At 30.0% G+C, this 11,059-nt stretch overlaps 1 protein-coding gene across 2 annotated transcripts in view; it reads left to right on the top strand.

Moving 5' to 3' along the window:
• Positions 1-278: 278 nt before the first annotated feature.
• Positions 279-11,059, top strand: part of LOC118196171 (solute carrier family 12 member 9) — a 55,115-nt gene continuing 44,334 nt past the window's right edge. The window contains exons 1-3 of one of the 2 annotated variants that reach the window (XM_085821893.1): positions 279-685; positions 4,707-4,985; positions 7,000-7,134. In XM_085821893.1, the coding sequence (XP_085678019.1) occupies positions 4,715-4,985; positions 7,000-7,134 (406 nt within the window). In that variant the 5' untranslated portion in view covers positions 279-685; positions 4,707-4,714. Of the gene's footprint in view, positions 686-788; positions 974-4,706; positions 4,986-6,999; positions 7,135-11,059 lie in introns of those variants that run through there. The other variant, XM_085821894.1, reaches the window with a different exon arrangement.

Here is an 11,059-nt window from a genome sequence, read left to right as displayed (position 1 = left end):
TGGAGGCAAGCTGGTAGACATGAGCATTGTAAAACTGCCACAGCGTCTACAAAAATGCATCGACCGAAATGGCGATTATGTTGAAAAATAAAGCATTCTTCAATCTTTAAAGTGATGTAGCAATTATAGAAAATAAACGGTTCTTTGTATATCTAAAAATATAGGAGACCTTTTTTTTGGGATTGCCCTCGTAAAAACGAAAATCACCTGTTGCCAAAGCTCTGATACACAAAACTAAATAGTTATAAAATCAAAACTATTTTAAAAGAAAAGGAAAAGAACGTGATCTATATTTCTTACTTTTTCACTACAGTTTATAACTAGATAGTACTACTTACATAATGGGCGTGTTTCAATCGCTACCTAATTATTGTATTTTTGTGTACTTCCTCTGTCTATGAGATTCACTTCCTCTGAATATGTGGGCCGTACACCTGTTTGTTTATAATCGATGCAGGTGGTGAAACGTTGTGAATAATTTTGTTAAATTTCTTGATATGTGTGACTCAAGCATAGAATAAATAGTATGTTTGGCAATTATGTTGTGATTCACCGAATTCTGTAATAATAACTGTATCTTCAATCCAGATTTTTTTGCAGTAACATTTTGCCTTGTTTGTTAACCTGTAATATTTCTGTTTGATAAGCTTTGATTATCATTCTTTTTCAAGACTGATAATAAGAAGTAAGTTACATAACTGTGTTTTATTTTCCTTTTAAAATATTTTCTTATCTATATATATTTATCTGTCTAGCTTAGCGATCATCACTGGCTTTAAAATGCCAAATCGTGGAACAGCTAAAATTCATTTAAGATTCATTCATTCGTTCAAATCTTCTTATGGAAGCATGTTCAGTCCAATTTGATTAGAAAAAAAAATTAATTATTTACTGACGTGTATTAAAATGTTTGTCTAATCATTACATTCATCCTTAAAATCTTGAAATTGTAATTCAGGGAACGTCAATTAAGGTAAGAAAATATTTATATCGTAATATTGATACTATTAAGAAATCACTTCATATCCAAGCAGATGAAAAATTTGTTTACTTTTTAATTTTTTACTTTCTTTGACTATTGTTTTGTGTTCTGCGTGGTGCGTGTATGAATCGCAAGGAATAAGAATGTACATATTCATATAGGATAAAAAAAGACAATTTTCTGCATTTAAAATCAATACTTGTCATCATAGATCATATCCCTGGGGAGGGGAGGACATAATATTCTAGTATAATATTTAATATTTGAAAATTTATGTAGTGTACTTAAGAGTGTAATATAATATCATTTATATTAATTCATATTAAACTATTCACATAACATTAACTAAGAATTTTTCTAGTTTTGCATTGTGTCTGCAAGTTTGGTAGGTTCAGTTTCAGCTATTCTGTAGCCAAGAAATATGCCATTTAAATTTTAAAGTGTGAGCCATGTAGAAAACTTGCTGTAACCTTAACGCAATATCACAGCCTCAAACTTTCGAGTACAGTTTTCCTGTAGAATTGAGAGCATTAATTATTACATGTTTATTTCAGATGTTTTTTTTAAAGGAAAAAAGGAGGAACATAAATTGTTCATAAGGAATCTTATATTTTCTCAGATTATATATAACTTATCAAGTTGTGTAAAACACTATGGGACTTATCTCACTCATCTGACAGTAACATCAGGACAAGCCCACGAAATTATCATGGCAAGGAGTGCAAGATTGTACCTGTCGTTGACAAGAGCCTTGAGCACCATATAGTAGGTGACAATATGACTTTGCTCAGTTCCACCCCCAATTTGGATGAGGAGCACCTTGTGGGAAGGGTCCTAAAGTCTTCCACCCCTCTCAGCCTACCACCAACGTTCGAGAGAACTTTCAGCTCACCACATATTTGGAGTGCCCCTATGCCTTACGAACACTGTATATTACAAACATCCATACCTTCTGTTTTATTCAAACCTGGGCTTTTCAATATAGCAGTCACTATCGCTACTATCCCAGTCGAGTTCCTAACATCAGCAGTGGAATCTGAAATACAACTGTCACAAATGTTGATGATCATAATTCCAGAAATATTTTCATATGTTTTGCTCTGATTAGTTGGAGCTTTTAGGACTGTTTGTTATTTTAGCATTAAGCCTCTAAGCGGCAAGGCCGTATATATACGGCCTTGAATATTTTTTTTAATATCTATAAGAACGTATATATACGGGCATATTAAAATATGTCAAAGAAATTAAGGCAATATATCAAAAGAAAACAAATCTCGGTATGAAATACCAGGAGAGTTTTTACATTAAACTCAAAAAAATAATTTGTTCTCATAGTAGTTTTGGGAAAATTGTGCTTTCTTGGTGAAAACGCTGGCCACTCAGAGGGTCAAATAATGTTTTGATTGGCATTTTTTCATATGTCAAGTTGATTTGTACAATTTTCATTTCAGATTATTTGGATTTATTTGATAATCCTGAGATAAATGATTATTCTCTCAATGCAAGCACAGATTATTTAAATCAAGTTTTTTAAATCAGTGTGATATGGCTTGGATTTCATATGCTGAGTTGATAATGTATCTTTCTGCTATTTTTAAAAAGTATTTTCATTTTTTCATGTTACTGATTACTTTTAGAATCTTTATTGATATTCTTGTAGAGTCATTAGGTTTACCAAAGCAGGAAATATGAAAAATTAGCATTGCACTAGTGACTCAGTTTCTGTACTTTCCAATTCCAAATTAAACATGATTTCCTTTTACATCATTAAGGCATACAGTAAGGAGAGAGAAAATACTTTATATCCTTAGAGTTAATTGTGCCTCAAACTTAAAGTTAATTGTCACCACATAATGATGATGAGATTTCTTGAAATAAAACTTTTCAGTGTTGCTGAACTGTGACTTTCAATAATGTCACAAATATACATAAAATAGGGAAAATGTTAGGTAATATTTTTGTTTACATAACATTTAGAAACATTCAGATAAACAAGTAATTTGATCAAGGTTCAGATCCAGTCAATTGGACAGATTGGAATATTAAGTAGTTTCACTTAGAAATTCTCCCATGAATGCATTCTTTCCTGTAAGCAGCCTTCTTACTGCTTCAAACAAATATGGTTGTTATGAAATTGGAGACATCATATCAGTTTTAACTGAGTCATGTGAGCTTAACTATCAAATATTGTATTGCAAGTACAACCCCAGTGGATAAGCTTTTATCTCTTAATTCTTTGTATTCATGTCACTTTTCATAGCTGTTTTGTACCTGTTATACTATTATTTTAAATTTATGTTAAGCATTCCTAGTTATTCTGTTTCTGTTAATACGTATATGTAAATCTAATTTACTCTTAATGAAAAAGGAACTTGAGACAAGAAAATTAGACTAAAAAAAAAATGTTAAAATAGTTTAATTTTCTCTTTATATTTAGAAATTTTAAGTGTGGTAAAAGATAGCATATATTAATGCAAATTATTGTCTAAAAGTAAAACTTCTTTTAGGGGTAGATTTCACTATACAATTTCTAGAAGAAAATTTCTTTTAATGAGTATATTTAATTCTTTAAATGTAAAAGTATCTGTTCCTTGTGATCAAAAAGAAAAATACATAATTTATATCTGTGGAATTCTATCAAATTACTTTTGTTAATTTAGAAACAGAAAATCAATAACTGCTAGCTAAATTTTCTAATCAGCTAGAAAATCCTAAAAGGTCAGGGAAATGAAAAATGGTCCAAGAAAATTTTAACTTTTTTCTGAATTGTTGATGAGGAATGGGCAATTTTTCAAAAGATTAAGAGAATTATAAAAAGTAAGATTTTTTTTAATAATAAAATTTCATATTTTAAAGAATATACCATAAATAAAATAGCCCATTTTGAAAAAAAAATGGCTGGAACCTTTGTTTCTCTTGCAAAATAGTATTTTATCCATCTTATACCATTAATATGTCAATACTGACAGTACACTATTAATTTTAAAAAAATTTCATTCCAGTATAATTCTTAATTTTTCAATTTTATTTTGAAGTGATATGTATTTTGAAGGGTGTACTATTGTAAATTTCTTGGTACTTTCTGATTATTGGTAACCCCCATTGAAAGTTGCGAATTCATTGCCAGTATTGTAAAACATTCACAAATACATGAATGGCGTAATATTTTGCCATTTAAGAATACAGCCATTTTCAAAATGGTAACATTCTAAGAATTCCATAAAAGAAAAAGTCATAAAATTAAAAAAGCAAAACATCAGCAATAAAACTTGTGCATTTTCCAAGAAAGTACCTTCTTCAATCTTTGTAGCTGTAACTCTTTGCATGTACACATGAATCTGTTTTTAGAGAACAACACAAAATTGGAACTGTGCACACTTTGATAACATCAACAATAAATAAAGCAAATAGCTGTTGTAAACCAAATGCATATAAATGAGGTACAACTATCTTCAAACCAATTTATGTCCCACATTTTAAGATTAAGCTTGTAATTTTTCAAATTGTCAAATTCAGTAACTTAGAAAATACGTATTAACTATATAAACCTAAACATAATCATGTTTATATGGTAGCATAGATGAATAATAAAAGATTTCTGTAGGGAAAAAAATCCATTTGCTGTAACTCTGTTATTGTGTAAGATATTTTTCTTACATTTTCATATTATTATTATTTTAATTTTGATTTCCACCACCCTTGTAATATTTGTTTGAATTTTTAGGTAAGGAAATGGAACAATCAGTCAACTCAGTATCTGAACCAGATCCAGGTGATGGTTCCCAGATCAGTATTGCCCCTAAAAAGAGATTGAATGATAAAACTCCATTACTGAGAAATGTTCGTCTCCTATGCAGTTTCAATGACAACAGTTCGGAGTCACAAAGTATAACTACAAACAATACAAGTAATAGTACGAGTCTGAGGAGTCTTACTACATTTCCTGGAGTATTTGTTCCTGTTTCTTTATCAATGTTCAGTGCTGTTCTATTTTTAAGAGTTGGTAAGTATGAATAATTAGATATTGTAAATGGTACTGAAATTCAATAAAATTAGTATTTGTTTAACCGATTTTGAAGATTAAATTGCTTTTTTGTATAGCATATTACAGTTGATACTAGTTTTAATGATTTAAGGTAAAAAACATTATAATGAGTGGTTATTATGACAAAGGTAAATTTAATATGAATCGAGATATTTTGTTTCAAAACAGCTATTTCAAAGTAATTTATTTTTTATTGTACATCTAAATTTTACAAAAAATGTCATACTAATGTAAAGATAGTGAATTTAATCTATTCTATATGCATGTGGGCAGTTAAGCTTAGATTTTTCGAGTGATTCCAGTAAGTGGCAGATGTTCAGGAATGCACCATCAGGCTAAGCTGGTTCCCTGGGAACTCAAAAATGAATCATTGCATCTAGTGTAATGTTATAAGTTCAGCACATGAGCATTCCATTTTGCTGTGAGAGTAAAAAGAACGAGTGCACTGAACAGTAAAGTTTTTCACCTCTTGAGAAAACTGTTTTCTTATTGAATCAGTTCTACCACTGTGAGTTGCATGTGAAAGCAAGAGTCAAATAGTGTGATAATGATATTTTTTGATGATTTATTATAGTATATGTATCATATCGTTAACTAACTTTTATTTTCATGTGTTTAACTTTGCAATCCTTATTTGATAACAGTCTGTGATATTAAATTCAGATTCTTAACACTTTACGGACCTGTCAGGACAATTTGATATAATCATCTAAATAAAACTCTCCAGTACCATTTTTTTCGCTCATCGTGAACGGTAATTTTTTTTTAAATGATGTGAAAATGTGAGAGTTTATCAAAGCAACACACTTAACGCAAGTGAGCAATGTACCTCAATACTAATAACAAAATGCAGATGATATAGCAAATGGCAATTGTTTATCGCCATGGCTACCGATATTTTTTGGTAGCCCAAAGGAAAAAGCGCTTAATAGGCTATTGGTCAGTAGGCGTTGGCGAAAAAAAGCCGATTAATAGGCTATCGGTTGGTAGAAGTCAACGATAAAAAGCCGATTAATAGATTATTGGTCGGTAGGCATTGGTGATAAAAAGCCGATTAATAGCCGATCGGTCGGTAAAGTGTTAAGAAATGCTGTGTTATGCAGTCTTCAGATGGTTTTGTTCAAATAATTGTTCAATAATGTTTCAAATAATTATTTTCTATGTAGCATATTTTTTATTTCAGTTAAATTTTACAATATCATTGTAAGGTTCTTAAGAAATACTGTGTTATGCAAATTGAAAGCCTGCAGGTAGTTGTTTTGCTTCAAAGTATTTGTTTTCTGAGTAATGTATTTTTTATTTATGTAATTAAATTTTATATAACTATGTAGTAAGATTCTTAAGAAATACTGAGTTATGCAGATGGAAAGTCTGTAAGAGGTTATTGATAAGGGAAGAAAAGTATTAACTCCACAGATTCTATCCTGTTATATGTTTTTTAATAAAACTGGCATGAGAAGCAGTGTTAGGCTGTAAAAGCGAACAATGCATCATTTTACATATTATCATATGTATCATATACATTTATTAAAAATGCATGTGATTGACAAAAGTATTTTACTTCAAGTGACACACAGTAATGGTTTTCTTTTTCATCATTGCTTTCTGTTGCAAAATACCTAATGCCTTTATTCTCTGAAGATTCATCTCTTTCATCTCAATTTCAATTTTCACCTTTAATTTTTATGAATTTTATTTTCACCCATACTGGAATTCTGGAATCTCATAGCTGTTCTAAACGTATGCATCTCTCTATTCTCTTTATGATAAAATTTTAAACTCGAGGCAATTCTGTGCTATCATGTTCAGAATTGATTTGATATGACTGATATGGCCTTTCAGTTAAATTTTGTTCATCAGCATCTTTTCTATGAATATTTCTTGAGCATTGTCATCAGGTTTTTTTTTTATCAAAATCTTCATATCTATAAATATCTTGTGTATTCTTAAATATATAAAAAAATCATTTCAGGTTTTATCGTGGGTCATGCTGGTCTGCTGGAAACACTTGCAGGAGCTATTTTATCATATGTTATTTTAGTCTCTACTGTTTTGTCTATTTGTGCTATTTCTACTAATGGAGCTGTTGAAGGAGGTGGAGCTTACTGTATCCTTTTTATGAAAACTGTTTTTAATTTACAGCTCAATATAAGCAAAAATATAGACTGAAAAGAAAGTAACTCTTTAATAATCAAAGCTATCACTTTCTGTTGCTTTGTGATTTTGATAAACAGAAGCTTTATCTTGTTAAATATTATGAATCAGTAAACATGATAATATTAAATTCATATATGCTAACTGTATTAGGCTAATTTAAAAGAAAGGGAACTAAGCCTACCAAATTTTTATAACTTAGAAAATTACAGTTAGAATTAAGCCTTGTCTCTGTTCTTTTTAAAGTCGGTCTTCAACTTCTCCCTCTACATTTGTACATTGATAACAGTGCCTGAATCATAAAGGGATTGTGTTATCAAGTATTTTAATGTGACATGCTTCCAGTGAATATGATGTGCATCTGCAGTGGTTCACATCAGTCAATGAGTACAAACCAAGATCGAGGAGGTTCCCCCCCATTCGTGACTGCCACTGTAATTTGTTACTTTAAAATAGATATTTCAGGGTCATAATAAATTTCAACCTTCCCTTCATCAACTGTTGAAATGTGTGCTGTCAACACTGACTTCTATGTCATCATACTATAGAGAGAATTAAGGGATTTTAGCAAGTTAAAGGATTCAACCCAATAGCGTAGCTAAGTTGCGGCAAGAGGGGACATCTGTACCCGGCCGCAGCATCCAGGAGCGCCAAATTGATGCTACGAAATTTTTTACTGAAATGTTTTGTATTCTTGGCACCCAGAAAGAGGCGCAAATTTTTCAATTATTCCCAGACACTGGAAATCCTAGTTACACCATTCCATTGATTTAAACACTTTCTGCAACAATCATTACCATGTTTAGGAAGGAAGCCAAAAGAGAGAAAAAGATTAGCTTAAACTTTTTTAAAGTATCAGATTATAATAGGTATAAATTTCACATTTTGAGCAATTGCTTAAATGTTGTTAGCCCAGAAGGGCTCTTAGTCTCGAAATGGCATTTTGCGTTGAATTACTAAAAGCATTCAATCAGTTTTTAAATTGGTGCCACCAAATATATTTAAAGAAACCCTGTACAGTACAAAGTCTTTAATTCGGATGTCCATAATCCGGAATGGTCTATAATCTGGACCTCAAAGCTAACGCATGCACATAATACCTTTATGCATGCTCGTAATACGTTTACACGTGCGTGTTTAATGTATAATGGATGGTATAAGCTAGGCTAAAATTATTTAATTATCTATTTCAGTTAATGTTGCAGATTGCGATGTTCCTTAATCTTCTAATTGGATCCGGCTTATTATTTTTTGCAGACTGTGAGAGCAATTTTATAAAAAGTAAGCTTGAACTATGTCAAAAGAATTTCCGATTCTGGAGCTGCCAAAGGATCTACAAAGCGAAAGCATGTTTCGATGTACTGCTTCCGATAGTGAAGAAAGTGACAGAGGGTTTATTGAAAATGAAAAAATTTTGATTGACAAAGTTAGTCGGTATTCTCGACACAGCAATTACAGGATGAACAGTGGAACTGAACAAGAAATTATGTCTGTTATAGAATTAAAGAGAAAGTATTAGCACAAAAAACGAAGCAACTTAAACAACTTACTTTAAAATAAATATTAAGCTTTTTTTTTTTTTAAATTTTGATAGCCTTTAGATCATAATTGCTCTTTATTTCATAAATTATGCTTTCATATTTCTAATTTTATAAATTCTGCATGCCATCTTATCAGATTTAAATTGATGATCTATAATCCTGAAAAACCCCTAATCCAGAATCGCCAAAGTCCCGACAAGTCCGGATTAAAGACTTTGTACTCTATTATATTTAATATTGCCACCCTGTATTATATCTAAAGAAATTAAATAATGAAGAATCTGCATGAATCTATATATGTTTCTTGCATTGTGAAAAAACAGTAGTATCTAGAGCCATCAAATTTTGAGTAACATAGTCCTCCACTCCAGCAATGGATTCAGGTTTCTGGATGCCCGAATTTTGAATTTCAAACTTGTTTTATTATCCATTTCATATTTTGTAAAACTTTAATGGATTTTTGATTAAAAAACTCAGTAATTTCAAAGTGAGCAATGACAACACTGTATGGGATAAAATATATTAATCTCCACAATGCGAGACTGTCTATCGGAAATTCTAACAACATGCTGTTTTTAAATATTTTTAGCCTAAAGCAGCATAGCCCAAGTGCCCTCGAAATGAAAAAATGTCCCTTTGGCCTTAATATATAATCTGAAAGATTTCATATTTTTGTTTTCTTTTAAAATCACAGACAGATGACTTTCCTTGCATTATTTCATTAAAGAAATGTAATATGTTTGTAATGTGTATCATTTGTTATTGCAGTTTTTCAATTCTGCATAACTGAAAGGCAGATGTTCGTAAATAATGTTTACAATAAATTGTTTCAAAAGAATAAATTGAATTTAAATACAAATTTAATTAATTCTTTGCACCATTGCTGCAAGGAATGAAATTTAAATTTTAACAAACATGTATATATGTAAAAAGCAAATTTAAAGTTAAAATAATTAAAAAATGTGCAAACATATAAAAGATTTAATTTTTGAACTAATCTACAATATCATTTAAATTCAGATAGCATAAGTAAATCAAGTGTAAAACCAAACCAGGAAAATAAATTCACCGATTAAAAATAATCTAAAAAATTTTTTTAAAAATGCATAAGTGAATGACTGTTGAGTAGGCAGGAGACAGACTTATCAAGGGGAAGTTGCTTCCAAACCTAACTCTACAATCATTCAGTTCGTGTTTCGTCATTCATGCAGGCAAGGGTAAAAGTCAAAACTAAAAGTAAATACATAGTGAAGAATGTCCAAAAAGAAATACCAATAAAGTGGTACCTTGAGAAATTAGCATTTAAAATAAAGGTCTAAAAGGAAAATACCAATAATGAAGTATTTTGAGAATTAAGCAATGTAAAGTCTAGTATTAAATTAAATTTAAAAAAAAAAATTAATTAAATTTTTCAGAAAAATTAATTTAGAAACTAATGCATTTTAGAAACCCTTGTCTACAGAAACCTCCCCGACATGAATACGCATATCAATCAAAAAAGAACTAGACATAATTTATATAAACCAATAAGAAACTAAAAAGAACTAATTCATAATTTATAATTTATAAAAACCAATAAATACTAAAAAATACTTTAAAAAAATAATTAAATATCTAGAAAGTACTTAAATACTACATAAAAAATACTTAAAAGCAAGTAAATAGTAAGTTTTAATTCTAACTTACCTACCATATAGCGTTGGGGTCTGTAAAAGTGTTTCCTAAGTGATGTAAGTGTGTTCTGCTAATTATATAGATGGCGCTTATGTAAGTAAAGTTGAGTGGCAAGCTGCTTTGTTTTATTAAAAATTTGATATTGTAATTCTCTATACAATTCAAAATATTGCAATTTAAAAAATTTATTCATGAATTTAAAAACATATTCATAAAACATAAGAAATATGTCATTATCTACATATTGAAATTATTATCTACATTCTACATATTGAAATTATTATTTATAAACAATAATAGCAGAATTAATTTTTTTTATAAAACATTAAAAAAAATAAGGATGCTTTTCACATACAGGTATTTTTTTGCAATTTGCATTCAAGCATTAGTGGCTTCACTTTTGGTTAGTAATCACTTCACTTTTGGTTTAAAATTGTTTTCATCACTGAGAAATTTATATATACTAATAATAACTTGTATTCACACTAAATGGATTTAAGTTCATACAACATTATATGTATATATATATATATATATATATATATGCCGGGCTGTCGCTGTTGAGCGCGCGACGTTGCCGGTTCTCTGACAAAGTTTCCCAGTAGGGCACAAGACATTGAACGGTCTGGCTGAGGAGTGAGAAGGCGTCGACCAGCGTCACAA

This window comes from Stegodyphus dumicola, chromosome 8 (assembly GCF_044657685.1).
Source record: "Stegodyphus dumicola isolate Sdum_Otavi_A_Nest chromosome 8, ASM4465768v1".
Classification (NCBI taxonomy): domain Eukaryota; kingdom Metazoa; phylum Arthropoda; class Arachnida; order Araneae; family Eresidae; genus Stegodyphus; species Stegodyphus dumicola.
Note: the sequence above shows the minus strand (reverse complement) of the source record. Positions and strands in the feature narration are given on the sequence as shown.